The sequence below is a fragment of the Kogia breviceps genome, chromosome 10 (assembly GCF_026419965.1).
Source record: "Kogia breviceps isolate mKogBre1 chromosome 10, mKogBre1 haplotype 1, whole genome shotgun sequence".
Taxonomy (NCBI): Eukaryota; Metazoa; Chordata; class Mammalia; order Artiodactyla; family Physeteridae; genus Kogia; species Kogia breviceps.
Window position 1 is genome coordinate 39,518,379 of NC_081319.1, and position 27,437 is coordinate 39,545,815.

The window sequence follows — 27,437 nt, forward strand, 5'->3', positions numbered from 1 at the left end:
GATGTTTAGGGAGTGCTGGCTGAGGCAGGAACTCATTCAAGGGCTGCAGAGCAAGGGCTGCAGGTGGTGAAACAGAGACTTCGAGGTCTGGAAGCCAGTGTACAGGAGGTGATACCCCACCCATACCCCTCAGCTCCCTCACACCTCTTGCTCAGAGGCTGCTGTGATCCCCATTCTTTCCCTGAGATCCTTGACCAATTGTGATACCATGGTGCTAAATACCCTGATCATGTAATGCTCTACCCTGCTGTGACCTCTCTGTGATTCCCCAATCTTTGCCTCAGGTGGCAGGCCACCTGGCCTGGGTGGCACTGCTGGTGGATGTGACCCTGGTCCTGGGGCATCTGTCCAGTGCAGCTGTGGCTCTCAGGACCTCTTTGGCCCTGAGTCAGTGGCAGGCCCAGGAGGCAGAAGAGTGAGCAGCACATGCCTTGGGTGTGGCTGGGAGCCTGGTCAAGGTAAGATGGGAAAAATGGACATTAGGGTCTCAGGGACACCTCTGGAATAGTGTGAAATGGGGTTTAGGCTGGGACTGGGCTATGCTGGGCTGAGGAAGGGTCTCAGTTCTAAAAGCCCCTGCCCCCCAACCCAGGAACTTTGGGTAGCAATATGTTTGGGACTGTAGAGTCTACGTGGGGTGGGGTTTCAGATCTAGTCCTGCTCTAGGAATTGCAGGTGGCCTAGTTAGGTGTGGTGGAGTTGCAGGAGGGCACGCATAGCCCGGTGGCCACGGTGCAAGATGCAGAAGAGTGGGTAGAGTGGGCATGAACTGAGGCCCAAGAATTTCTAATGCTGGCACAGAACAGCTGGAGCTGCCTAGAGTGTACGTGGCTGGGCCATGGTGGGGTGGGTATGGGGGGTGGTCAGGGTCAGAAGGGAGGGTCAGAGTTATAGGGATGGTGTGGGAGGGTCAGGGCAGGGTGCAGGTCAGGTCCAGATTCATATAAGGCTCAGGCTGGGGTCAATGTCCAGAACAGGAGGTCAAACGTTAATTAGGGTTAGAGCTTATTTAGGGCTGGGGTCAGAGTCAGGGTCAGAAATTAGGACCAGAAGTCGGAGCCTGGCTCAGATGACCCTGATCCCCAGGGTTGGAGCGCCACCTGGCTCAGAATGCGCAGGCACTGGGCAAGAAAGTGACCACCCTGTGGGCCATTGCATACACCACCTGCTGACTGCTGCCTGTGGATGCCCGTAAGAGGGACTCTGGGACTACCTGGGTGACTCAGAGTGACCCAGGAATCTCCTGACCTTGAGAGACCAGAGGCACCACTGAGTGCCTGCTGATCCTGAGTGACCTCTATGTGACACCATGTTGTTTTCCAGTGGTCCTCTGACCTTGAGAAACCGGGAGGCGGCGGGTGTGTGTGTGGGGGGAGGGTGTCAAGTAAAACTCCCTGAGACCATCAAGTGCCCCTGAGATCCTGATAGATCCTTATCTCTGAGTGAGCTCAAATTCTGAGCCCCCTCTAGTATCCCTGAGCCCCTCAGATTGACTACATGACCCCCCAGGTGTCTGGAGACCCCTACTCCACATAACTGGTGCAACTCCCAGCAACCCTTGAAGTCCAGCAGATTGACTGCCCCCCTGCCCAGACTCTCCCTGTGAAGCCTAATGATTCCCCTGAAGAACCCCAGCTTTCTCCCCTCGGCCTACACCTCTGGGGTAGTCTCCACCTGACCCCAGACAGTGGGCACAGCTGTGGCAGCTCAAAGTCACCCCGACAGGGCCCTACAGACCCCCAGAATCCGTGGTCCCTACCGCAGTCCCAGGGGCATGGGTGGGGCATGGGCTCTGGGCAGCGCGCATTCCAAGCCCGGGCTCCGGCGCTCTCGGTGGGCCCGAAGGCCCGGAGTGGATGAAGAGCCATAAGATCTGGATTTGCTCGCTACTGCTCTGGTCTGTTGTCGGTGACCAGCACTCATTTTCATAGTGGGAAACTGAGCTCTTCTCATGCCTACTTGTTGTAGTGATTGGGGGAAGCAGAGACCCTGGGCAGGAGATGGCCTTTCTTCATCTCCCCCCCTACCCCTATGTTGTCCTGTCCTTCCAGCCAGGCTGTCCATCCCACATCCCTGAATAGGGGAGCTTCACACCCTGAGTGCACCCTTCCACCTCCCCACTGATGCTGGAGCCCTGGGACTGAAAAGCCTAATTGATGGTGACTTCCACAGCACCAACGACACTGGGGACAAAGGCTAGTTTCCATGGGCCACTAGAGGTTTTAAAGATCAGACTCCTCTCCTTTGCTTATGCCATAGCCCCTGCTTGGTGCGTCCCCTAACTATAGTGTCCTAAGGGCCCAAAACCCTGTGTTCCCCTGGCTCTGTGCAGACGTGGGCATGGGGGCACAATAAAGATTTGCAGGTGAGCCAGCCTGTGTCTAGTTTCTAGAGTGAGGGTCGTTTCCAGAGAGGTGGGGGTTTCTGCACGATGTTGTGCTCCTGCCGAGATCCGCTCCGCGCTTTGCTTCCTGCCGTACTTCCCAACTTTGCTCAAAGTCGCCTTACTCCGAGCTAGTGGAGGGACCGCTGGACAGACAGAGGACCGAGTGGGGAATCGGCCAAGGACCCACACAGGCAGAGTCAACACGGGACCCCAAGGGAGGGGATAGATGGGCATGGGCCCCAGACCTCTCATCCCCCCTCATCCTGATTCCTCTCCTCTTCAGGATGGAGCAGGCCGCAGGAGAACAAGGGAGGGACCTGCGGGGACAGCCTGGGCCCTGGCAGCTTCTACTGGGCCTGCTGCTGAGCGGTGAGAGGGCCTGGGGGTTGCGGGATGTGATGGTGGGTCCTGGGGTAGCTGGCTCTGGGGCTACGGGGTGGGAGCGCAGCAGAACCAGCTGACTCCCTGTTCCCAGAGCTGGCCACCGCCCTGGCCCAGGCCCTGGCCCCGGATGTGCCAGGCTGTTCGCGGGGAAGCTGCTACCCCGCCACAGGGGACCTGCTGGTGGGCCGTGCTGACAGACTGACCGCCTCATCCACCTGTGGCTTGCATGGGCCCCAGCCCTACTGCATCGTCAGTCACCTGCAGGTGTGGCTGGAGTTGAGGTGGGGGGCTGAGTCAGGGCGGTGCTGGCACTGGCTTAGGCACTAACGCTGATCCTGAACTGACCCAACCCAGGACGAGAAGAAATGCTTCCTGTGTGACTCCCGGCGCCCCTTCTCTGCTAGAGACAACCCAAACAGCCATCGCATCCAGAATGTAGTTACCAGCTTCGCACCACAACGCCGGGCAGCCTGGTGGCAGTCAGAGAATGGTGAGGCTGTGGGTGAGGTATGGGTGAGCAGGGCTGTCCACCAAGTAGCCTCAAGTCCCTGACCTCCGACTCCTGCCCCAGGTGTCCCCGTGGTCACCATCCAGCTGGACTTGGAGGCTGAGTTCCATTTCACGCACCTCATTATGACCTTCAAGGTGCCCGCGTGTCTGGGAGCCTGCTTGAAGCACCCTGCTTGGCTCCCCATTGCCCCTGAACAGAGTCCCAGCTCTTCAGCCCAGCCTCCCTGTGCTCATATGCTGTGCCCTGGCTGGATGGGAGGCTCTTTCACCTCCCACACCTTCTGTTGCCACCCCCCTCCAGGCCTTTGTACACGCTGCCTCAATCCCAGGCTGGGTCATGCGCTGCCTCCCTGGGCCCCGCGACCGCTGAGTCTCCCCATTAGAGGTGGCTTCCCTTCTTGATCCTTGCTTGGCTTCCCCTGGTCACCTCCACCTGTCTGTGAGCTGCTTGAGGGCAGGCCCCAGCTGGGCAGGGCTCTTGATAGGCCTGGGCTGGACTTGGGTCCTAGTGCCCACTGATCAGCCATGCTCCCCACCCAGACGTTTCGCCCTGCTGCCATGCTGGTGGAGCGCTCAGCAGACTTTGGACGCACCTGGCACGTGTACAGATATTTCTCCTATGACTGTGGGGCTGACTTCCCAGGAGTCCCACTGGCCCCCCCACGGCACTGGGATGACGTAGTCTGTGAGTCACGCTATTCAGAGATTGAGCCATCTACTGAAGGCGAGGTGAGGGCTGGGATCTAGGTTTGAGGCAGAAAGGGGGCACGATGGGCGTGAGGCAGGTCCAGTGTCTCTAATGACTCTATGCCCTTCCAGGTCATCTATCGTGTGCTGGACCCTGCAATCCCTATTCCAGACCCCTACAGCCCATGGATCCAGAGTGAGTGTTCCATTCTTTGAGGCTGGCGCAGTCCCAGCGTCCGGCTGGTGACTATCTGGGGCCTCAGTAGCTATTCTGGGTGCTTCCTAGGGCAGGTGCCAAGTCCAATTTAGCTCATATAGCTGTAGACAGGAGGTCTCCCAAAGTGACCTTGGCAGCTTCAGCTCCTGGGTGGGCATGGGGCAGCAAGAGCCTGCCTGGACAGCTGGCCCCCAACTCCTTTCCCCCACTTAGACCTGCTAAAGATCACCAACCTACGGGTGAACCTGACACGGCTACACACACTTGGAGACAACCTGCTTGACCCACGGCGGGAGATCCGGGAAAAGTACTATTATGCCCTGTACGAGCTGGTTGTGCGTGGCAACTGCTTCTGCTATGGACATGCCTCACAGTGTGCACCCGCCCCAGGGGCACCAGCCCATGCTGAGGGCATGGTGAGGGTCTTCAGCTGGCTGGAGTAGGGCTGGGGGCAGGGGCAGGCATGGCTGGACAGTGCTGACCACTTGTCTACCCACCCTGCTAGGTTCATGGGGCCTGCATCTGCAAACACAACACTCGTGGCTTCAACTGTGAGCAGTGTCAGGATTTCTATCATGATCTGCCCTGGCACCCCGCTGAGGACGGCCACAGTCACGCCTGCAGGAGTGAGTGAGACCCCGGCCCTCATAGCCCCAGGACTCTGTGGCCTGGCTGTGCCCTGGGAAGAACCTAGAGCTGGTTGGTTAAGCCCCTAACACCTAGGCTGTGCCTGAAGGGTATCCTGGTCTTGATGCCCCTGGGGACTCCCTCAACCCTCTGCCACAGTCTGCTCTGGTTAGGGGCCCAGTATGATGCTGAAGCCTTAAAGTCCCTGAACCCCCACCCACAAATTCTGGCCTGTGGCAGGGACCTAAGGTGGCACTGGGGGCCCCTAAGCCCCTTACCCTCAGGACATGGTCCCTCAAGTGGCCTTTGCCCTGCTCTTCCCTCCCCTCTCCCAAGAGTGTGAGTGCCATGGGCATACCTACAGCTGCCACTTCGACATGGCCATATACCTTGCATCTGGCAACGTGAGTGGAGGTGTGTGTGATGGGTGTCAGCACAACACAGCTGGGCTCCAGTGTGAGCTCTGCCGACCCTTCTTCTACCGTGACCCAACCAAGGACCTGCGAGACCCAGCCGTGTGCCGCTGTAAGGCTGGAATTGGACATGGGAGAGGGAAGGCTGATCCTGGGGTATGAGCTGAAGTGCCAGACTGCTGTCCAGGTTGCAGGGATTTGGGGTGGGGGTATGGAGGGTGGAGCCAGACTGGGAATCTAGGGTGGGGGCTTGAGAGATGACTTGTGCTGGGCTAGTTGGCATAGGGTAACCCTGCACTTCTCTGTGCTCTCAGCCTGTGACTGTGACCCCATGGGTTCCCAAGACAGTGGTCGCTGTGATCCCCATGATGATCCTGCACTGGGGCTTGTCTCAGGCCAGTGTCGCTGCAAAGAACATGTGGTGGGCTCTCGCTGCCAGCAGTGCCGTGATGGCTTCTTTGGGCTCAGTGCCAGTGACCCTCTAGGCTGCCAGCGTACGTGCTTCCTGTCCTAACTCCTGTGCTGACCTTAACCCTTGACCTTTTACTCTGGACCCAACTGGACACGAGCACTGCCCCAGCTCCCCAAAGTGCTGATGGGTCTCCTTCTCCGCAGAATGTCAGTGTGATACACGGGGCACGGTGCCGGGGGGCACCCCTTGTGACCGCAACAGTGGAGCCTGTTTCTGCAAGCGTCTAGTGACTGGACGTGGCTGCAACCGCTGCCTGGTGCGACTGGAGGGGCTGGAGTTCTGCACTTATCCTCAGAGGATAGGGCTGGGAATGGTGTCCCTGCCCCACTGGGTGGGTGCTGAGGGCTTTGGGTCCGATCCTGGTTGAGAGGCCTCAGGTCTGGGAGGCCAAGGATGAGAGCCAGTGGTCGGGGGGCCATGCTTTCCCCAAGGGGTGGTAGAGGCTGAGAGCAATCATTGGATTCCCTGTTGGGCAGAGAGGGGGGTCTATTTCTGGCCCTCAGCAACCTCTTCTCCCCCAGCCTGGTCACTGGGGCCTGAGCCACGACTTACTTGGCTGCCGTCCATGTGACTGCGATGTCGGTGGTGCCCTGGATCCCCAGTGAGTACTGTATAAGGGGCCCTGGGAGGGGTGGGAAAAGATCCTGGGCTGGAAAGGGGATCCTTCTTGAGTAACCATGTGTTCCAAAGGTGCAACGAGGCCACAGGTCAGTGCCGCTGCCGCCAGAACATGGTGGGGCGACGCTGTGAGCAGGTGCAGCCTGGTTACTTCCGACCCTTCCTTGACCACCTAATTTGGGAGGCTGAGGAAGCCCGGGGGCAGGTAGGGGGGTGCTGTTGAAGGACAGGGCATGGGTGATACTATGGCTGGAGAGGCAGGGTTATGGGTGGTGCCTGGTGTAGGGAGGGTGTCTGCCTCGGGCAGGGCCTCAACTAGAGAGCTGGGGTTTGGGGACAGGCTGTGGCAAAAGAGGCAGTGCCTTGCCTGAGCCTGCACCCCTAGCCGCATTGCTTCCCAGGTACCTGATGTGGTGGAGCGCCTGGTGACCCCTGGGGGGATTCCATCTTGGACTGGCCCAGGCTTTGTTAGGCTGCGGGAAGGCCAGGCACTGGAGTTCCTGTTGGCCTCTGTACCAAGAGCCATGGACTATGACCTGCTACTGCGCTTGGAGCCCCAGGTCAGACCTCGTGACACGTAACCCAGAGCTGACCCTCTGGGTGTGGGAGCATCTCATCCATCACCCCATTCCCCCAGGTACCTGAGCAATGGGCAGAGATGGAACTGACTGTGCAGCGCCCAGGGCCTGTATCTGCCCACAGTCCATGTGGGCACGTGCTGCCCAAGGATGACCACATCCCAGGGACTCTGCAACCAGGCACCAGGTGAGGACACTAATGGTAGCACCTACAACTGTAGGGGGTTGTGGGTCAGCCCTAAGCTCCCTGGTGGGCACTTGGAAGACCCCCCCTGCTCATTCATCTGTTCCTTCCTTCAAGTGTCTCCTCCTCCTGTGTACTGTTTGCCAGCTGCTGCTGGGCATGGCACTGGTCAGAGAAAGGAAGTAGATAGAACAAGACCTGCTCCTTCAGGGGTCTAAGTTCCAGAGGCCAAGGCAGGAAATAAGGGGAGTCCACTGATTGTCAGGATAGGTAGTGCTCTTGGGGGGAAGGGAGGGTATCAGAGTACTCTGAGTGGGGATGTAACTGGTCTGACTAAGGCTTTATTATATTTTGGGTAGTATTTGTTTCATGTATCTTTTTTCATCACTTTTTTCTGAACTTTTTATCATGTAAAAATAAAAATACATAGAAGCAGAGAATAGCATAATGAACCTGGCTGTACCCGTTATAGACATTTTGCCAACTGTGACTTATGTTTATCAAAGATTCCTCTAGTTTCTGAGAGGAGAATAGACCTAACGGGCCAAGGTGGAAGCTGGGAGATCTGCTGGCAGCTATTGAGTTAGCTGAGTGACAGTGGGCTGGACACAGGTGTAGCAGTTGAGGTGGCGATAGAAGGAAGTTTCCAGAGGGTTCCAGTGGCAGAGCTGATGGCTTAGGAAAGGGAGAAAAAGTGGAAAGGTGACTCTAGGGTTTTGGGCTTGGGCATCTGGATGGCATGTGCTCTTCGCTGAGATGGAGACATAGGAAAGAGCAGTTCTGAGATGCTTAGACATGGGGGACAAGGCCAGTGGGTGGTTGGATTTCTGTGTCTGGAATTACTGGAGGGCTCAGGTTGGAGATGTTAAGTTTGGGATTTGTCCCTAAAGAGGTGGATCTAGATTAAATGACCAGAGAAAGGAAGGAGGAGCAGAACCAAGCTTTGTGGGTACTCTAGTGTTAGAGCCCAGTAAAGAGGGAGTAGCTGGGGGATGGGGAGAAATCAGGAGTCTGGACAAGGTCCCAGAAGCCAAGAGAAGAGCGTCTCAGGAAGGAAGGCACGCTGACCTCACTGCATGCTGCTGGACGCTGGAGCAGATAAGAATAGAGGAGTGGCCGCTGGGTTTGGCTAACTGGAGGTCACTGATGACCTTGGGACAGGCTGACTCTATGGCATGCTGGCGGGGGCAAAAGTTCCCCTGGAGTGGGAGGCTAGAGAGTGGAGGCAATGATTACTGTTAAATTTTAGGGGTTTGTTGGTCAGGAGAGCAAAGACAAAGCAGCAGCCAGGGAGAGACTCGAATCTTGAGCAAAGATTTTTTTCAGGGGGGATAAAAGAACCCTAGCATGGGTTTGCAGGCTGATGGGAATGACCTGGGGTGAGGGGAGGTGATGCAGTCTTGGTGAAGAGGAGCCGTGACAAGGCTGGAGGTCAAGGTTGGAGGAAGCGTAAAAAGGGCATTGAGGGAAAATTGGCAAGCATTTGTGCCAGGGAAATGATCTGGGGTTGCAAGGCCGTATGGAGTGTTTTCAGCAAGACTGTCTGCACAGGTGACAATTCCAGTGAAGGCACATTTATGGGAATCTTCTGTAGAGATTCTCCGTCAGGTTGTCCAGCTGTTTTTGGCCTGGCCCAGCCCTAGCATCTTTCTTGGCCAATGATTTGGTTGCCCTGTGTGGGGTGGGGAGGCCCAAGATGATGGATACGGGAACCCTGGGTGACCCCATACCTGTCCTCGCCTACCTCAGGTACATGGTGTTTCCCAGACCTGTCTGCCTTGAGCCTGGCATCTCCTACAAGCTGCATCTCAAGCTGGTGCGAACAGGAGGAGGTGCCCAGCCTGAGGCCCCCTATTCTGGACCCAGCCTACTCATTGACTCGGTGAACAGTTCCCCTTCCCACACCAATCAAGATGGCAGGGACTGTGGGATGGGTCCTGTAGTGGTGACTGTACAGAAGGGGTCTGTGACAGAAGAGGCAGGTCTGTGGCAGTGCTAAGCTTAGTGTTCTGGCAGTTCCAACATGGTCCTGGGTCTGAACTTCATTCTTCCTTGCTCATCTCTTAAGCTGGTGCTGCTGCCCCGTGTCCTGGTGCTGGATATGTTTAGTGGGGGTGATGCGGCTTCTCTGGAGCGCCGTGCCACCTTTGAACACTACCGCTGCCACGAGGAGGGTCTGGTGCCCAGCAAGACCCTTCCCTCTGAGGCCTGCGCCCCCCTCCTCATCAGCCTGTCCACACTGGTCTACAACGGAGCCCTGCGTGAGTGCCTGTGGTTTGGCTGGTGGGGCGGAGGTGTGTGGGCTCAGCTTGACCTGCCCTGTCCCCTCTCCCCACAGCCTGTCAGTGTGACCCCCAGGGCTCACTGAGCTCTGAGTGCAACCCCCATGGCGGTCAGTGCCTGTGCAAACCTGCAGTGGTTGGGCGCCGCTGTGACCTCTGTGCCCCTGGCTATTATGGCTTTGGCCCCACAGGCTGTCAAGGTATTCACCTGCCCCTTTGTCCCTCCTGTTCTTCTCTCCACACACCGCCTCCACCTCTGCCCCGCTGCCACTACTGTTCTCCCTCCTTCCTCTTGCTCTGCTTCTTCCTTCTTCCAACTCTGCTTTGGACCCCGTACTCTCAGCCCTGGTCACTTGCAGTTCTCTTCCATTCCCTGACCTTCTACCGTGACCTCACCCAAACTCCCCTCAAACCCTCTCCCTGGCTCAGCCTCTGCCTTGCCCCCAGCCTGCCAGTGCAGCCCTGAGGGGGCACTCAGCGGCCTGTGTGAAGCAACCAATGGGCAATGCCCCTGCCGAACTGGTGCATTTGGGCTTCGCTGTGACCGCTGCCAGCGTGGCCAGTGGGGATTCCCTAACTGCCGGCCGTGTGTCTGCAACGGGCATGCAGACGAATGTGACCCTGACACAGGCACTTGCCTGGGCTGCCGTGACCACACAGGGGGTGAGCACTGTGAAAGGTGAGCCTGAAGCAGCTATGAGTGAGCTGGTGGGTGGGCGGGCTGCTCAGGGATGACACAGCTCTTCCTCCTTCTCCCTGCAGATGCATTGCTGGCTTCCACGGGGACCCACGGCTGCCATATGGGGGCCAGTGCCGGCCATGTCCCTGCCCTGAAGGCCCCGGGAGCCGGCGGCACTTTGCTACTTCTTGCCATCGGGATGGGTACTCCCAGCAGATCATGTGCCACTGCAGGGCAGGCTACACAGGTGAGTGGGTAAGGTACAGGCGTGGGATCAGGGTGGGGCAGCTGGGCTGAGCACTCACGCCTTCCCTCGACTGTGGGCAGGGCTGCGGTGTGAAGCTTGTGCCCCTGGGCACTTTGGGGACCCATCAAGGCCAGGCGGCCAGTGCCAACCATGCGAATGCAGTGGTAACATTGACCCCACGGACCCTGATGCCTGTGACCCCCACTCGGGGCAATGCCTGCGCTGCTTACACCACACAGAGGGGCCGCACTGTGCCCACTGCAAGCCTGGCTTCCATGGGCAGGCTGCCCGACAGAGCTGTCACCGTGAGTGTGGGTATGGAGGGTATGGCTGAGGTAGGGCTCCCTGCTCTAGCTCCCCTTAACCAGTGCGCTCATCTTGGCTGGCATAGGCTGCACCTGCAACCTGCTGGGCACAGATCCCCAGCAGTGCCCATCCACTGACCGGTGCAACTGTGACCCAAGCAGTGGGCAGTGCCCATGCCTCCCCAATGTCCAGGGTCCTAGCTGTGACCGCTGTGCCCCCAACTTCTGGAACCTTACCAGTGGCCATGGCTGCCAGCCCTGTGCCTGCCACCCAAGCCGAGCCAGAGGCCCCACCTGCAATGAGGTATGGGACCTTCCTGTGGATCCCTGGGGAGATGGGGCCAGCTGCCTGCCTCACGTCTTGAGGGTTCAGCCTCTGACTGACCTCTGCCCTGTTCCCACTCTAGTTCACAGGACAGTGCCACTGCCGTGCCGGCTTCGGTGGGCAAACCTGTTCTGAGTGCCAGGAGCTCCACTGGGGAGACCCTGGGTTGCAGTGCCGCGGTAAGGGGGCTCGTGGGGCCAGGGTGGATGGGGGATTTCCCAGGATGCCCCATTGGCGCCCTAACTCTGTGGTCTGCCGTTTTCCTGCAGCCTGTGATTGTGACCCTCGTGGGATAGACACACCTCAGTGTCACCGTTCCACAGGCCACTGCAGCTGCCGCCTGGGCATGTCTGGCGTGCGCTGTGACCAGTGTGCCCGTGGCTTCTCGGGCGTCTTTCCTGCCTGCCACCCCTGCCACGCGTGCTTCGGGGACTGGGACCGTGTGGTACAGGACCTGGCTGCTCGTACACGGCGCCTGGAGCAGTGGGCGCAGGAGCTGCAGCAGACGGGTGTGCTGGGTGCCTTTGAGAGCAGCTTCTGGCACATGCAGGAGAAGCTGGGCACTGTGCAGGGGATTGTGGGTGCCCGTAATGCCTCAGCTGCCTCCACTGCACAGCTCGTGGAGGCCACAGAGGAGTTGCGGTGCGGACGGGCCTGAGGATACATGGTGGGATGGGGCAGAGGCCCAATGCATTAGGGCTGAAGTCTCTATAAATAACATCTCCCCATCACCCCATGCAGGCGTGAAATTGGGGAGGCCACTGAGCACCTGACCCAGCTGGAAGCAGAGCTCACAGATGTGCAGGACAAGAATTTCAATGCCAACCATGCACTAAGCAGTCTAGAGCGAGACGGGCTTGCACTTAATCTGACACTGCGGCAGCTTGACCAGCATCTGGACCTGCTCAAGCATTCAAATTTCCTGGGTGAGTTGTTGGCCAACTAGGTGGGTGGATCAGGGTTGATCTTCAGCTGACTGCCTGCCTCTGCCCAACTTAGGTGCCTATGACAGCATCCGCCATGCCCACAGCCTGTCTGCAGAAGCAGAACGTCGTGCCAACATGTCAGCCCTGACAGTGCCCAGCCCTGTGAGCAACTCAGCAGGCACCCGGCACCGGACAGAGGTGCTGATGGGTGCCCGAAGGAAGGACTTCAACCGCAAGCACATGGCCAACCAGCAGGCACTGCGCGAGCTCTCTGCCCGTACCCATGCCCTGAGCCTGACAGGCATAAATGAACTGGTGAGGCATAAGTGTCAGGTGGGACAAATGGGTATGGCTGTTCCTTCCCCCAGGCCCTGACTTGTTCTGTGCCTGGCAGGTGTGTGGGTCCCCGGGAGATGCACCCTGTGCTACGAGCCCTTGCGGGGGTGCCGGCTGTCGGGACGAGGATGGGCAGCCCCGTTGTGGGGGCCTCAGCTGCAGTGGGGCAGCAGCCGTGGCGGATCTGGCGCTGGGTCGGGCCCGCCACACACAGGCAGAACTGCAGCGGGCACTGGCAGAAGGTGGTGGCATCCTCAGCCAGGTAGCTGAGACCCGTCGGCAGGCAGGCGAGGCACAGCAGCGGGCCCAGGCAGCCCTGGACAAGGCTAATGCTTCCAGGGGACAGGTGGAACAGGCCAACCAGGAACTGCGGGAACTTATCCAGAGTGTGAAGGACTTCCTCAGCCGTGAGCCTCCCTTGTGGCCCAGGCCATGTGGTGTTTCCCCTGTGTCTGTGTTCATACTTGGGTCAGGCCCTGCACTGTACCTCTGTTTGTGACCACAGATGGGCAAGGGTTCAGGGTGTCTGGACCCTAAGCCCATGCCATATGTAGTCCCCAAGTCCACGACCCTGAATCTATGTCCCATGTATAGTCCCTGTCATTGTAGTTACATCCTTATGCCTGTAAGCAAATCCATACCCCATGTGTGGTCCCTGAGTCCATACCCCAAGACTGTGTCCCCATGCCCGTGCTGGGGAATCTGTGTCCTTAAGCCCTTGCCTGTGTCCCCATAGAGGAGGGGGCTGATCCTGATAGCATTGAGATGGTGGCCACACGGGTGCTAGAGCTCTCCATCCCAGCGTCACCTGAGCAGATCCGGCACTTGGCGGGCGAGATTGCAGAGCGGGTCCGGAGCCTGGCAGATGTGGACACGATCCTGGCGCGTACTGTGGGAGACGTGCATCGGGCAGAGCAGCTACTGAAGGATGCACAGCGGGCACGGTGTGACCCCAACCTTGGACCCCATCCTTGACACCTGGTTCTGATACTTGCAGGCCCTGATTCCATCTCTCCTCCAGGAGCCGGGCTGAGGGTGAGAAACAGAAGGCAGAGACAGTACAGGCAGCGCTGGAGGAGGCCCAGCGGGCACAGGGTGCTGCTCAGAGTGCCATCCAGGGAGCAGTGGTTGACACACAGGACACAGAGCAGACCCTGCACCAGGTGTGGTCTCCCTGGGACATCAGTGGGGCAAGGTTGTGAGCATGCTGCATAAACCTGTTTAACCCTAGGCCCACCCGTGGCAGGTGCAGGAGAGGATGGCAGGTACAGAGAAGGCATTGAGCTCTGCAGGTGAGCGGGCTCAGCAGTTGGATGGTCTCCTGGAGGCTCTGAAATTGAAGCGAGCAGGGAATAGCCTGGCAGCCTCTAGCGCTGAAGAAACAGCTGGCAGTGCTCAGGGTCGTGCCCGGGAAGCTGAACAGGTGGGTTGAGGCAGAGGCAGTTGGAAGGGGTGGGGGTAGAGGCTGGGCCGCCACTGGGCCACCACCCTGCCCCGGACCTCCATATCCACAGCTGCTGAAGGGCCCACTAGGTGACCAGTACCAGACAGTGAGGGCCCTGGCTGAGCGCAAGGCCCAGGGTGTGCTGGCTGCGCAGACACGGGCAGAACAACTGCGGGATGAGGCTCGCGGCTTGTTGCGGGCTGCTCAAGACAAGCTGCAGCGGTTGCAAGGTGAGGATGGGACGCCAGAGATGTGGGACTCTGGGAGAAGGACCCTACATCTGAGACCTGTCTCTCCTAGAGCTGGAAGGCACTTATGAGGAGAATGAGCGGGCGCTGGAGGGCAAAGCGGCTCAGCTGGACGGGCTGGAGGCCAGGATGCGCAGTGTGCTTCAAGCCATCAACTTGCAGGTCCAGATCTACAACACCTGCCAGTGACCCCTACCCGAGGCCTACCCCAGTCCCCAGCCTCGCCCCGCACGCATTACTGCCTGTGCATGAAACAGTCCCGAGCCTGGCAAGGCCCACAATAAACCAGTGTGAATCCCCCCTGTGTGACCGACTCTGATTTGGGGAGGGCGGAGTCTGGGCGGTACCTAAAAGCTGCCACCAGCAGGGCCCCACCAAGGCCAAGGCACCGGAGCCCCGCCTCCTCTGTTTGGCCCGCCCCGGAGCTGCTCCCGCCGGAAGTGCGTCACCAGCTCTGCGTTCAGGCACCCGCGGCCGTAACTGGAAGTGGAAACAAAACAAGCAGCTGAGGCGGTGGTGGCGGCGCCGGGACGGGGGAGGGGCGCGCCGGAACCGGAACCGACCTGACGCCGGAACCGGAACCGAGAGCGGGTTGCCAGGGCCCGAAGAGGGCTGGCTGCAGCGGCCTCGCTCGGTGAGTGGGGCTGGCCGCTGCTCGCCTGTGTCGCCGGAGCTGGGAGGCCGAGACGCGGGCCTGGGGCGACCTGTTCAAGGTCACGGGCCGTACCAGTCTCCACCCCTCGAGCCCTGCGGCGTGCCGGGCCCACAGATGCAGGCGGGGCCGTTACACTAAAGCCTGTGGCCGGCGTGCCGTCTCGGAGGGGGCTGGCGGCGAGCGAGGGCGGCTTCCTGGAGGAGGTGGTGGCGGGCCCAGGGTTCGGAGGCTGGAGCTGGGTCGCAGCCCGGCCGGGGCGCTGGTCTGTGGTCAGTAACCCCGCGCGGCCGTATTAGGCCACCTTGGGTCTCTAGGCAGCCCCTTTCCCTCCTCAACGTCCCAGGAGGAGAGGGTAGGGACGCGACCTTCAGCTGGGGCCTGGGAGCAAAGAGGCGGCAGATGTCCACCCCTCGATTCTGGACCTGTCGTCACTGAAGATCCAGCCCACCAGTCCCACAGCTGACCCGTAGAAGAATCCCCCCGTTCCCCGCCAAACCTCCGCTCCCCACACCCACACACTCACACTCTGGGGAACACAGACTAGTCACTATCCGTCCTACTACTGTCTCAGGCCATGCTTGTGGCTGCCAGGGGTACTGGATCCATGGTTCGTTAATCCCCATCCTTATCTGAATTTTGAGAACTTTATTTTGGATGGAGAAACAGCCCAGAATCCACTGGTGGGTCTGTGGGAAACTGGCTAAGAGCTGAGGGGGTGGACATGGGAAGGAAGGGGATAATGTCTGTTTCAGTCTCAGACTGCATGCCCATCCTGAGGCAGAGATGCTGCTGAAAGGGAAATGTGACATCTGAATACCCTTTTCACCTTAGCTTTTGCAGGCCCCTCTTTGCATAGGAGAGCAACTGGAGAGAGGAGGCTCTCCAGATGTAAGAAAACAGAAACAAAAACCAAGCAGTGCACAGAAGCAGGTTCAGAGGAGGGTGGGAACTGGCGGGTGGCAGGTGGGGCTCCTTAACCTCAAGGTTATGTCTGGGCAGTGGTAGCACCTGGGCTGGGCCTGTTTTCAGCCACGGAGCCTGGTCCTCCTGCTGTTTAATTGTCTGTCTTCTCCTTTCCTGCCTTCCTCCTACTTCTCGGGTGGTGACTAAGCAGCCAGTGAGAGTGAAGGAAAAGTGAGCACCCAGCTCAGCGCGCCAGCCCTGTGGGCTGGAGCTATGGCTCCTCTCCAGATTGGAGGAGCCTGGTCCCGGCCATGGCTGCCTTGACCTGACATCTCCTCCGTGAGGCTTCTCTCTTTGTGGGTCTGTATGGCAGGCATCTAGGAGGCTCAGCCGGAAGTGGTTGCTTCTACTTGCATTATTTATTCTCCCTTAGGAATAGTCTGAGAGTATCTAGGGCTACATCAGGTAGTAGAGAGATATTGCTCCGTAGGCTTAGAAGTGTCCCAGGTTGCTGAGCCCTGGGTGTAACCAAGGAGCAAATTTTGGGCCTTGGTAGTGATCACTTGTCCCCTTCTCGTTAGGCTGTCAGTTCGTTGCTGGAGAATTTGTCCACAAAGAGTTGCCAAGATAGCTGGGCCAGGAAGAAAGCGCCGTAGCCCTGACCCAGACACCGTTGCCGACCCCGGGGCACTCTGGCTGTCACCCAAGCGGCTCAAGATGTCTGGTGGGGCCAGCACCACAGGCCCAAGGAGAGGGCCCCCAGGACTGGAGGAGGCCACCAGTAAGAAGCAGCAGAAGGATCGAGCAAACCAGGAGAGCAAGGATGGAGATCCTAGGAGAGGTGGTAGTGGCATTCCCCTCCTCCCTTCCTATTGAGCATACAGATTTGGGATTGGGAGATGACTTTTTTGCTGTTCTTTCCATCCTGGTCTGATGTTGAGAGAAGGACCAATGGCAGGCTGGGAGAGCCTCAGCTTTGAAGTTGGGGTACTTGGCTGAAGTTTTAAAGATGGTGTTTGGTGGGATGTTAGAATCTTCGAGGCTGACTGTCCATCATCCTTTTCCTGTTCTTTCCTTTGTTGTCAGGGTCAGCATTCACTCCTCGGGAGGAGCTGACCAAAGAAGGTGAGTAATGAATAAACCTTTTGGATGGTAGAGTGCTAGGGGAGAGGAGGGGGCACTGGGGATATAGCCCTTATCTAGAGCAGTTGCATTAGGGCTGGGTGTCTCATATCTGCTTACCCCCATCAAAATTTCATGGAGACCTTCACAGTCTTTTTGACACTTCCTCTGTAGAGTTGTTGCTTGATTGGAGGCAGAGTGCTGATGAGGTGCTTGTCAAACTGCGTGTGGGAGCCGGTCCCCTGCGGCTGGAGGAGGTAGATGCTGCTTTCACAGACACAGACTGTGTGGTGCGGCTTCCAGGTATGTCCATCTGCTTTGAGCCCAGCAGTATACTTGAATCCTTTGATATCCCCCACCCCAGCTCACTGCTCCCACTCTGTTGCCAGGTGGTCAGCAGTGGGGTGGTGTTTTCTATGCTGAGATAGAAAGTTCTTGCACCAAAGTGCAGGCTCGCAAAGGTGGCCTCTTGCAGCTGTCACTGCCCAAGAAGGTGCCTCTGCTCACATGGCCCTCTCTCCTGGTAAGTTCCAGAGCAGAGTAGGGTAGGGATACTCAGTGTAGTTAACAGGGCCTGACTGCTGTATCTTTGGCAGAAGAAACCTCTTGGGACCCAGGAGTTGGTGCCAGGGCTGCGGTGCCAGGAGAATGGGCAGGAGCTGTCTCCTGTTGCCCTGGACCCAGGCCCTGAGCCCCGCCGGGCTAAACAGGAGGCCCGGAACCAGAAGCGGGCCCAGGGCCGTGGTGAGGTAGGCGCAGGGGCTGGCCCTGGGGCCCAGGCAGGGCCCAGCGCCAAGAGGGCTGTGCATCTCCACAGAGGGCCGGAGGGGGAAGGGTCCAGAGATGGCCCTGCACCCCGGGGTGATGCCCCCCAATTCCTGGCTGAGCCGGCCACCCAGGTGAGAGTGGGGTGCCTGCTTGGGAGTTGGGAGGTGAGGGGGAAGGGTGTGGACTGCAGTAGGGGGCCGCCTGCCAGACCCAGGGCTGATCCTGCCCACAATCTCGCCATGAACAGGCTGAGGCTGAGGAACAGCTCCGTGTACCACCACTGAACCCCCAGACCTGCCTCCTGGGCTCAGAGGAGAATCTAGCACTTTTGACAGGAAACAAGGCAGTAGCCCCCAGGAATGACCCAGTGTCCCCAGTCATGGCCCCGAGCAGAGACCCTGAGAAAGATGATCGTTCCAAAGAGGAGATGGCAGTGGCAGCAGATGCTGCAGCCTTGGTGGATGGTAAAGGTGGGGCTGGGGGTGGGCAGGCAGAGCTCTAGTTTGGGTTGCAAGGTTGGTGGGTGGGTAGGAAGTAGAGTAGGAACAGGCTGGGACTTGTCCTGTGTGGTGCTGAGATGTGGTCTCAACGTAGAGCCCAAGTCCATGGTGAACCTGGCATTTGTCAAGAATGACTCGTATGAGAAGGGGCCGGACTCAGTGGTGGTGCACGTGTACGTGAAGGAAATCTGCAGGGACACATCTCGAGTGCTTTTCCGCGAGCAGGACTTCACGCTTATCTTCCAGACCAGGTGGGTGGGTGGGCAGACACACAGGGCAGAGAGTGTGCTTCAGGCAGGACAGTGCGTCTCATGTTCTTTCTCCTGCCTCTTCTCCTGCTCTCTGCCTCTGCAGGGATGGAAACTTCCTGAGACTGCACCCAGGCTGTGGGCCCCACACCATCTTCCGTTGGCAGGTGAAGCTCAGGTGGGTGGTGCCCAGCTCCGCCACTGTGCCTGTTCCATCCTGGGCTCCATCCCCCTGACCCATCTAGCCCTGCATCCCCTCCACCTAAGTTTCTGAGTTTAGCCTCTTCCTCCAGGAACCTGATCGAGCCAGAGCAGTGCACCTTCTGCTTCACGGCCTCTCGCATCGACATCTGCCTTCATAAGCGGCAGAGTCAGCGCTGGGGGGGCCTGGAGGCCCCAGCTGCACGAGGTCTGCACACGAGCTCCCTTCATTGCCCAGTCCTCATGACCCAGACCCCCACCCCGTGCCACATGCTGCTAACCACCAGCCCCACCATTCCCCCTTTTTAAGGTGCAGTGGGTGGTGCAAAGGTAGCCGTGCCGACAGGTCCAACCCCTCTGGATTCAACCCCACCGGGAGGTACCCCCCACCCCCTGACAGGCCAGGAGGAAGCCCGGGCTGTGGAGAAGGAGAAACCCAAGGCTCGATCTGAGGACACAGGCCTAGATGGTGTAGCAGCCCGCACCCCCATGGAGCATGTAGCCCCAAAGCCAGAGCCACACCTGGCATCGGTGAGAATCCTGGGTGGGGAGGGCCAAGGATGAAGGCTGGAGAGCCCAGGGCTGCTGTCTCATGCCCCTCTTGCTCCCACAGCCCAAGCCCACATGTATGGTGCCCCCAATGCCCCACAGCCCGGTGAGTGGAGACAGCGTGGAGGAAGAGGAGGAGGAAGAGAAGAAGGTGTGTCTGCCGGGCTTCACTGGCCTTGTCAATCTAGGCAACACCTGTTTCATGAACAGTGTCATCCAGTCTCTGTCCAATACTCGGGAGCTGCGGGACTTCTTCCACGGTGAGAACGGGGGCTTGCAGCCTCGGGAATGGGGGATATCTTCCCCTGCTCACATCTCTACTTGGTTGCTGTCCCTAGACCGCTCCTTTGAGGCCGAGATCAACTACAACAACCCACTGGGGACTGGCGGGCGTCTGGCCATCGGCTTTGCTGTGCTGCTCCGGGCGCTGTGGAAGGGAACCCACCATGCCTTCCAGCCCTCCAAGTTGAAGGTGATCTGTGGCCACTCCTATTCTTGGCTGGAGAGGGTGGGAAGGGCCAGCCAGCTGGGTGCATGGTGGGTGCTGGGGCTCCATGCTCACATCTTGCCCCTGTTGCCAGGCCATTGTGGCGAGCAAGGCCAGCCAGTTCACAGGCTATGCACAGCACGATGCCCAGGAGTTTATGGCTTTCCTGCTGGATGGGCTGCACGAGGACTTGAACCGTATTCAGAATAAGCCCTACACGGAGACCGTGGACTCAGATGGGCGACCTGATGAGGTCAGAGTTGGGGGCAGAGGTGGGCATGTCTCATGCACGTCCCAGTCCCCAGGTCTCCTCGGTTCTCACCACTCTGCTCCTCAGGTGGTAGCTGAGGAAGCCTGGCAGCGGCACAAGATGAGGAATGACTCTTTCATCGTGGACCTATTTCAGGGCCAGTACAAGTCGAAGCTGGTGTGCCCCGTGTGTGCAAAGGTGTGACGGACTCTCCTAGAAAGACACCCCCAGCTTGTCTTAGCTATCCTGGTCAGAATGGGGTCAGAGACATGTGCATCTTTATGTGTTGCAGGGCAAGATTTGGGTAAAGAAGGTGAGGGGGAGGGCTTAGGCGCTGTGTGGGCTGCAGAGCTCAGGCTTGGTAGGCTTCCTGACTGAGGTAAAAGTGATGTTTGGGTGATATAAGGTGGGGTGGGGATGGGTAAGATTGGAAAGGCACAAGGTGTGCAAGTGAGGGGCAGATGGTTAAAGTGGCTTGGCTGAGGAAGGACTGAACTACCAGAAACAGGGATTTTTCTCTCCTAACGGTTCTTCTGGTCCATCTAGTATTGTCAAGCCTGAGAATTTGCTGGTTGGCTGTAAGACCCTGAGAGTCATCCAAGGGCATGGATTGGGCTCTCAGGGCACAAGCATCCTGCCCCCCACTCCCTCTGTGGCCACCCAGCGGCAACTGTACATTTGCAGGTCTCCATCACTTTTGACCCGTTCCTGTACCTGCCGGTGCCCTTGCCACAGAAGCAAAAGGTTCTCCCCGTCTTCTATTTTGCCCGGGAGCCCCACAGCAAGCCTGTCAAGGTGAGAAGTAAGCCCGTATTGCTGGGCTTTCGCAGAGACCCTGACCTACCTCCCACCGTGGACTCTGTATTCTCGTCACCACAGTTTCTGGTGAGCATCAGCAAGGAGAACTCCAGTGCAAGTGAAGTGTTGGACTCCCTGTCTCAGAGTGTCCACGTGAAGCCTGAGAACCTGCGTCTGGCTGAGGTGTGTCTGTCTTTCCAAGGCTCTTAAGCACGTGGACACGTGTCTGTGTTTGCAGTGCGCAGATACGTGTGTACGATCGTTAGCAACTGTACGTGTACGCACAAACGTACGTGTGACTGCACAGAGACAGGTGGGGTGCTGTTGGTTGAGGCATGGTTGAAATCAGGCATTTGGGCTATGTAACTGAGGTGTTCTCAGTTCCCAGCCATCATCTGGATTTATTCCCCCTTTTGTTGTTGGCCCCCAGCTGCTCTTCCTTCTTCAGACAAGGAGCTTGAGCTGCAGGACTAGCCATCCACCAGCTATAGACGTTCTCCATCCATTCTGCTTCTCCCTCCTGTTTTCCCAGATCTGTGTGCTGGTTTTCTCCAAAGGTTCCTAGCCTACTTCCTGGTAGTGTCCCTTTACCTCAGGGGGGTAGAGGTAGGGAGATGCCTCCTTGAATGTGGCCTCTCCATAGTAACCATGGTGCAGTCTCAACAGGGCCCACTGGTTGACAGCCGGTTAGAGGCCTTTGGTGTGGTAAGCTGGTATGGTTGATACCTGCCCCAATCCTGGTCTTTTCATTCTCTGTGATGCACCAGGCTCCTTATTCCATTGGGCACTGAGGCTGGGGCCAGCAGAGGCATATGCTTCTTTTGGGCCACAATCCCCAACCCTGCCCCCATTGACCCAAGATCAAGGTCAGATCTTCTTGTGCTTTGGGGCAGGGCCAGGGAAAGGGCCTGTCCTCACATAGGATCTGTGTGTTCTCTGTCCCCAGGTGATTAAGAATCGCTTCCATCGTGTGTTCTTGCCCTCCCACTCACTGGACACTGTGTCACCTTCCGACATGCTCCTCTGCTTTGAGCTGCTATCCCCAGAGTTGGCTAAGGAGCGGGTGGTGGTGCTAGAGGTGCAACAGGTGAGTGGTGGCCAACCTGATGGCACAGGGCCCTGATGGGGGAGGGGGGCGTTCCTGCCTGGCCTGGCCTCACTGAGGCAGACGACCCACCCTAGCGCCCCCAGGTGCCCAGCATACCCATCTCCAAGTGTGCAGCCTGCCAGCGGAAGCAGCAGTCAGAGGATGAGAAGCTGAAGCGCTGTACCCGTTGCTACCGCGTGGGCTACTGCAACCAGTGAGGACTCCCGTGGTCTCCCCCAGTCCCTCCTCTCCACCTTCCACTTGCTGCCCTACCTCTTCTCCACATAAAGGCACATATATTTTAAGCCCTCTACTTGCCACCCCACTCTACCAGACCCTGGGGGAGGCAGGGCTGGCATACCCAGTTCCCTGGTCTAGCCCTAGTATTGAGGTGGGGCTAAGGCTCTAGTCTTAACCTCCTCCTTCTCTCCAGGCTCTGTCAGAAAACCCATTGGCCTGACCATAAGGGCCTCTGCCGCCCTGAGAACATTGGCTACCCCTTCCTGGTCAGTGTACCTGCCTCACGCCTCACTTATGCCCGTCTTGCTCAGCTGCTAGAGGGCTATGCCCGGTAAGTGCCCAGTGGTTGGATTAAGGTGGGGTAGGTGGGGGGTGGGGGTGGAGTGCAGAGCTGTCGGACACGTTGGTCTGGATTCTTACTTGCTTTTGCTGCCTGTTACCAGGTACTCTGTGAGTGTGTTCCAGCCACCCTTCCAGCCTGGCCGCATGGCCTTGGAGTCCCAGGGCCCTGGCTGCAACACACTGCTGTCCACTAGCTCCCTGGAGGCTGGGGACAATGACAGGGACCCTGTTCAGCCACCGGAGCTCCAGATGGTGACCTCTGTGGCTGAGGGGGACGCAGGGGTCCCCCGGGCTTGGGCATCCCCTGATCGGAGTTCTGTGCCCAGTACCAGTGGAATTTCTTCTGAGATGCTGGCCAGTGGGCCCATTGAAGTTGGCTCCTTGCCTGCTGGTGAGAGGGTGTCCCGGCCTGAAGGTAAAAGTCTGGTGAAAGGCTCTGGAGCTGGGGTAGGGGAGGTTGGAGGAAGCTTGTTTAGGCTCTGGTAGACAGGAAAGCTCTGATTATCATGTTCTTTCACAGCTGCTGTGCCCGGGTACCAACACCCAAGTGAAGCCATGAATTCCCACACACCCCAGTTCTTTATCTATAGAATTGATGCATCCAACCGAGAGCAGCGGCTAGAGGACAAAGGTGTCTGAGGCCGTGGGAGGGACCCCTGGCGTGGGTTGGGCTGGCTGCTCTCCACAGCTGCATGATTCCCTTCCCTGCCCGCTCTCCACAGCTGCATGATTCCCTTCCCTGCCCGTTTCCAGGAGACACCCCGCTAGAGCTGGGTGATGACTGCAGCCTGGCTCTAGTCTGGCGGAACAATGAGCGCCTGCAGGAGTTTGTGTTGGTAGCCTCCAAGGAGCTGGAATGTGCTGAGGATCCAGGCTCTGCTGGTGAGGCTGCTCGTGCTGGCCACTTCACTCTGGACCAGTGTCTGAACCTCTTTACGCGGCCTGAGGTGCTGGCACCTGAGGAGGCTTGGTGAGGACAGGGCAGCAGGCAGGTAGTGGGGAAGAGTGGAGTGGAGGTCTGTTGGTCTTTACTCCGCCTCTGTCCCCTGTCAGGTACTGCCCGCAGTGCAAACAACACCGCGAGGCCTCCAAGCAGCTGTTGCTGTGGCGCCTGCCGAATGTGCTCATCGTGCAGCTCAAGCGCTTCTCCTTTCGCAGTTTCATCTGGCGTGACAAGATCAATGACTTGGTGGAGTTCCCTGTTCGGTGAGCAGTAGGCCCTTGTGACTGTAGTCAGGGCATGGGGGCCAAGGTCGGCATCCAAGGCACCTGTTGACTGTCTCACCTCTCTCTGGCTGGTACCACAGGAACCTGGACCTGAGCAAGTTCTGTATCGGTCAGAAAGAGGAGCAGCTGCCCAGCTATGACCTGTATGCTGTCATCAACCACTATGGAGGCATGATCGGTGGCCACTACACTGCCTGTGCACGCCTGCCCAATGATCGCAGCAGCCAGCGCAGCGACGTGGGTGAGGGCACATGCAGCCAGCAGGATAGATGGTAGGGGTGTTGATGCAGGGTATGTTCACACTCTTCCCACCTTGCCATAGGCTGGCGCTTGTTTGATGACAGCACGGTGACAACAGTAGACGAGAGCCAGGTCGTGACGCGTTATGCCTATGTACTCTTCTACCGCCGGCGGAACTCTCCTGTGGAGAGGCCCCCCCGAGCAGGTCACTCTGAACACCACCCAGACCTAGACCCTGCAGCTGAGTCTGCTGCCAGCCAGGTGAGGCACGGGGAGGCTGCTCAGGCTAGTGGGGCCCAACTCACAGATGGGCGGGGATAGGGCACAGCTTCCTCTCCTACAGCCCTAGGCCCCTGGAACCTTGGGATTTTTAAGAGTCACAGACAGGGTTCCCTTACATCAAAGCCTTAGCCAGAGCGATTCCCAGGCTGCAGGGATACTTACAGAGGTACACACACGGCAACACGCTGCCATTGGTGTGTGCATAGGCTACAGGCCAAGTAGCTGCTCCAAATTTCACTGGGTACAGTGGTGTGAACAGACTGTACCTGACACCTCCCAGCTTTCCCTCTGCATGCTCCCCACATGCTAGCCCACAGACCCTCACTTGTGATCGTCCCTGTGTTCTGATGTGCACTCAGGACAGGGCCTATCCAGCAGGCCATAGCCTAATGTGGCCGTCACTCTCTGAGGTGAGCTTTTGTCCCCACTCTGCCTTCGGGATCTTCTGTCTCTCTTACTGACATGGGATGCCATAGGCCTGGTTGGTGGGCACATCTGCAACTCTTTTCTGGACTGGTCTCCTTGCTGTCCTCTCCTCCCTTGAGCCCGCTATGCTCAGACTCAGACAGTGATCAGGATCTGGATGTAGGTGGGAGGGAGCCAGGAGATGACTCTGGGGTTGGCAGCTCTGTCCTCCATGAGCCAGTCTCCTCTGTGGGAAGCCTGGGCTAAAAAACTGACCAACTAACCCTCACCCCCACCCCCACCCAACCCCCGCGGGGAAGTTGTATGTCGATTGGGGAGCTTCTTGAGGCCAAAATGCTATCAAGATTCGCCCACTGTGGTGCTCTCCATCTAGGCAACCCTGTGAGTGGCCCACTTGGCTCCTGCCTGCCCACTTCTCTGCCGCTTGACCTGGGATGTAGGGGGTTAGCGCCGGTTACATTGGGCGGGACTGTCATGGCCAGGGGTCTTGGGGACACTGGGTCCCCCTACTCCCTCACCCCCGCCCTGGGTGCTGATGGCCGTTTCCACACACCGTAGGCTTCCCGGATTTGGCAGGAGCTGGAGGCCGAGGAGGAGCCAGTACCTGAGGGGCCTGCGCCCCTGGGTCCCTGGGGGCCCCAGGACTGGGTGGGGCCCCCGCCACGTGGCCCTACCACACCAGACGAGGGCTGTCTCCGATACTTTGTTCTGGGCACCGTGGCAGCTTTGGTGGCCCTCGTGCTCAACGTGTTCTATCCTCTGGTATCCCAGAGTCCCTGGAGATGAGCTTGCCTGCAGGCAGCTGCTGTGAGCTGGCCTACCTACCTGCCCGCCAGGCCATGCCTGCCACTGTGGTGGGGACCAACTCTGGGCTTGGGCCTCAGTGTGTGCATCTGAGGGGAGAGGGTGGGGACTGTTGCTCCTGCAGGGGCAGACCATCCTAGGGTGGGTATCCCATCCAGCTGTCTGTCCATTTGTCCTGCTGCTCCTACCCTTGGCCTGGGGCTTAGCCCTGCCCAAGCAGCTTCCTGTATTTAAAGTGTTAATAAAGCGAGACTGTTCAGGCCGATCTCGTCTCTCTGTCTCAACGCCGCTGCTGTCTGCGCCTGCCTTGGGGCCCTCCCTTGGGTGCCAGGGCTCCAAGCCAGCACCCCCGGGATGCCAGGCGGCATACTGGGCAGCCCCCAACCCCTGTCCTCATATTCTGTTGCAGGGACTAGGCCCTGGCCAGGCCCCCGAGGTGGCCCCCACGCGGACAGCCCCTGAACGCTTCGCCCCCCCTGTGGACCGCCCAGCCCCCACCTACAGCAACATGGAGGAGGTCGATTAGCAGGTCCCTGGCTGGTGGGGGGACTGGGTTTGGGGGATCCCCCACAGAGGGCCAGCTCTTTGATGCTTCTCCTTCTCTAACCTAGAGAACACTGGCTTCGTCAATGGGGAGTTGGGGGGGTATGATTTGAGGGTGGAAACCTCACTGGTTGGGACTTCTTGTCAACTTGACCCCCCAACCAGTGGGCCTTGGCTTCTCCAGCCACACCCAGTGCTGCGTGATTTGATTCTCAGTTGTACCTTCAATTCTTTCTGACTCGCATTATAAACATTATAATTTTATTCTAAAAATTGTAATTTTTTTTTTTTTTGCATTTTGGAAGTGATTGCTGCTGTTTAAATATATTTTAAAAATAAATGACAAATAAGCAGACTTGGTCACTGTGATACACCAGGTGCTGTGACTACCTCCTCTTCCCAACCTGTGTGTGTGTGTGTCAGTGTGTTAAAGACCCTGGAAGTGCTCTGGTCTGAGGACAGATGACGAGGTTCCAGTTCAGGCCCTTTGGGTCGTGAAGCCCCCACTGCCATCAGCTCTTTGGGGCCTGACCCCTGTCCTTTGATCCCACTGGTTCTGGGTCCCACATGGAGGCAGCTATGGTTGGTAACATTGTTGGTACCTCACACCCAAGGGGTGGAGTGTACCCCATGAAGCTCCAGAAGCTGACAGCATGGGGTAAAAGGTGCAGGCATTGGAGCAGCCTGGGGCTGACAACCAGACAGCAGGTCAGAAAGTACTTGGGGGTAGAGAGAAGTCTCTTTTCTTAGGTCTTTCTTTGCTGTAGTTTGAAAACCACCTGGATCCCTTGGGAGAACAGAGCAGGAAAAAAACTGCTGTGGGAAAGGAGACCCTGCTCCAAAAGGACAGGCAGAGAGGACCAGAGCTAATCTTAGCTGGCTTCCTGTGGGAGGGAGGGTGTGGGGTCCTGCCAGGCCATTTCTTCCCTTGATTCCCTGAAACTTTGGCTTCTGGCAGCTGCCCCAGGCTGTTTACCCACAGTGGGTTTGCAGGCTTGTCCCAGCAGGCTTGCCTTCTGTACACATACCACAAGGGCAAGTCTTGTGAGAAGCCTCTGCCTCTCTTCATGGATAATGCTGCCTCCTCTTCTCTTCAACTGCTTGGGGTTAGGATTGGGCATCTCCAGCTGGGGGGAGTTGGGGAGCAAAGGTACTCCTGAGGCAGGTGTTCAGGTAAGCCAGAACGAGTGTAAGGCAGGCAGGGGTGGGGCAGGATTCTGGCAGGTCCATCCTGCCCACAAGCCTGAGGGTCAGTATTACAAAAAGCTTAGCATGTGGGCCCTGCTAGTACTCCTTGGCTGGAGTTAGGGAGTTAGGGGTGGTGGAGAACAGAAGGAGCTCCTGGAGAAAGCTAGCCTTGTGACCAGTGTTGGTTTCTTCTATTGGGACAACAGCACAAGGGCCATGCGGGGTTGCTGGCCTTGGAGAGGGGCCTGGGCTGCTGGCTGTGAGGCCCTGCAGTAATGGTGGAATTGCCAAGCTGGGTGTTGGTGTTGGCACACTGCTGGAGGGGCTGCTAGGCATGGGCTGCAACAGGATTGTGCTGGGCCTTCACTATGTGCAGCCCCAAGTGTCTGGCCACTGGTGATCTGCACGTGCTGGATGCACTACTCAAGGGGCTCTGTCCACCTCTGACCATAGCCCTGCTGCTGCTGAGCTTGCCACATTACCCTCTGGGGCATTTGCAGAAGGCTGCCATGGCCCTCAGCACTGGCCACTGCTGCTGCTTTGCATCAGCCTGTGCCACAGGGACTTGTCCGTAGGTCTGGCTACTGGACCCTGCCTCTTCCCATGCCACAGCTGGGCCTTGCTGGCTGCTCCCCGGCTTTTCTCCTCGTTCATTGTTTTCTTGATTTTCCTTGAAGTAGTGCCAGAGGCTTATGCGAGCAAGCCAGTA

The 27,437-nt window shown here is 58.3% G+C and overlaps 2 protein-coding genes across 46 annotated transcripts; both read left to right on the forward strand.

Moving 5' to 3' along the window:
- The first annotated feature begins 2,470 nt into the window (after nucleotides 1–2,470).
- Nucleotides 2,471–14,168, forward strand: LAMB2 (laminin subunit beta 2). 4 transcript variants are annotated; one of them, XM_067044241.1, is made up of 33 exons: nucleotides 2,471–2,577; nucleotides 2,670–2,755; nucleotides 2,862–3,034; nucleotides 3,125–3,260; nucleotides 3,342–3,415; nucleotides 3,821–4,009; nucleotides 4,100–4,163; nucleotides 4,398–4,600; nucleotides 4,690–4,810; nucleotides 5,148–5,336; nucleotides 5,539–5,718; nucleotides 5,840–5,952; nucleotides 6,218–6,297; nucleotides 6,387–6,519; nucleotides 6,716–6,874; nucleotides 6,952–7,079; nucleotides 8,826–8,958; nucleotides 9,145–9,337; nucleotides 9,415–9,558; nucleotides 9,806–10,037; nucleotides 10,121–10,284; nucleotides 10,365–10,589; nucleotides 10,676–10,893; nucleotides 10,997–11,093; nucleotides 11,184–11,556; nucleotides 11,656–11,840; nucleotides 11,914–12,155; nucleotides 12,235–12,583; nucleotides 12,913–13,120; nucleotides 13,198–13,339; nucleotides 13,408–13,599; nucleotides 13,691–13,850; nucleotides 13,921–14,168. In XM_067044241.1, exons 2-33 carry the CDS (start codon nucleotides 2,671–2,673, stop codon nucleotides 14,055–14,057), a joined length of 5,421 nt encoding a protein of 1,806 aa, XP_066900342.1. In that variant the 5' UTR covers nucleotides 2,471–2,577; nucleotide 2,670; the 3' UTR covers nucleotides 14,058–14,168. The 4 variants fall into 4 exon arrangements, with proteins under 4 accessions (XP_066900342.1, XP_066900343.1, XP_066900344.1 ...); XM_067044242.1 differs by having other exon boundaries at nucleotides 13,423–13,599; XM_067044243.1 differs by lacking the exon at nucleotides 10,365–10,589.
- A 140-nt stretch (nucleotides 14,169–14,308) lies between these two features.
- Nucleotides 14,309–25,903, forward strand: USP19 (ubiquitin specific peptidase 19). Of its 42 annotated transcripts, none has more exons than XM_067044275.1 (27): nucleotides 14,309–14,502; nucleotides 16,008–16,267; nucleotides 16,513–16,551; nucleotides 16,723–16,851; nucleotides 16,938–17,071; nucleotides 17,145–17,447; nucleotides 17,564–17,780; nucleotides 17,911–18,067; nucleotides 18,171–18,242; nucleotides 18,358–18,473; nucleotides 18,576–18,796; nucleotides 18,879–19,074; nucleotides 19,153–19,286; nucleotides 19,396–19,554; nucleotides 19,639–19,749; nucleotides 20,236–20,346; nucleotides 20,431–20,532; nucleotides 21,296–21,436; nucleotides 21,532–21,650; nucleotides 21,870–22,007; nucleotides 22,120–22,433; nucleotides 22,539–22,649; nucleotides 22,772–22,988; nucleotides 23,072–23,224; nucleotides 23,326–23,486; nucleotides 23,568–23,746; nucleotides 25,407–25,903. In XM_067044275.1, the coding sequence occupies exons 2-27, from the start codon at nucleotides 16,144–16,146 to the stop codon at nucleotides 25,521–25,523; spliced, it is 3,975 nt and encodes a 1,324-aa protein (XP_066900376.1). In that variant the 5' UTR covers nucleotides 14,309–14,502; nucleotides 16,008–16,143; the 3' UTR covers nucleotides 25,524–25,903. The 42 variants fall into 42 exon arrangements, with proteins under 42 accessions (XP_066900376.1, XP_066900374.1, XP_066900366.1 ...); XM_067044273.1 differs by having other exon boundaries at nucleotides 14,313–14,502; nucleotides 17,564–17,786; XM_067044265.1 differs by lacking the exon at nucleotides 25,407–25,903 and adding an exon at nucleotides 24,752–25,262 and having other exon boundaries at nucleotides 14,313–14,502; nucleotides 17,564–17,786.
- Nucleotides 25,904–27,437: the final 1,534 nt, after the last annotated feature.

Coding starts and splice junctions, on each gene's coding strand:
- LAMB2 (XM_067044241.1), top strand. CDS start 2,671: ATGGAGCAGGCCGCAGGAGAACAAGGGAGGGACCTGCGGGGACAGCCT. Junction 6,875..6,951: donor TACTGCGCTTGGAGCCCCAG/GTCAGACCTCGT, acceptor CCATTCCCCCAG/GTACCTGAGCAATGGGCAGA. Junction 13,600..13,690: donor GTGCCCGGGAAGCTGAACAG/GTGGGTTGAGGC, acceptor CCATATCCACAG/CTGCTGAAGGGCCCACTAGG.
- USP19 (XM_067044245.1), top strand. CDS start 15,178: ATGGAGAAACAGCCCAGAATCCACTG. Junction 16,271..16,512: donor TGGAGATCCTAGGAGAGGTG/GTAGTGGCATTC, acceptor CTTTGTTGTCAG/GGTCAGCATTCACTCCTCGG. Junction 17,072..17,144: donor TCACATGGCCCTCTCTCCTG/GTAAGTTCCAGA, acceptor TATCTTTGGCAG/AAGAAACCTCTTGGGACCCA.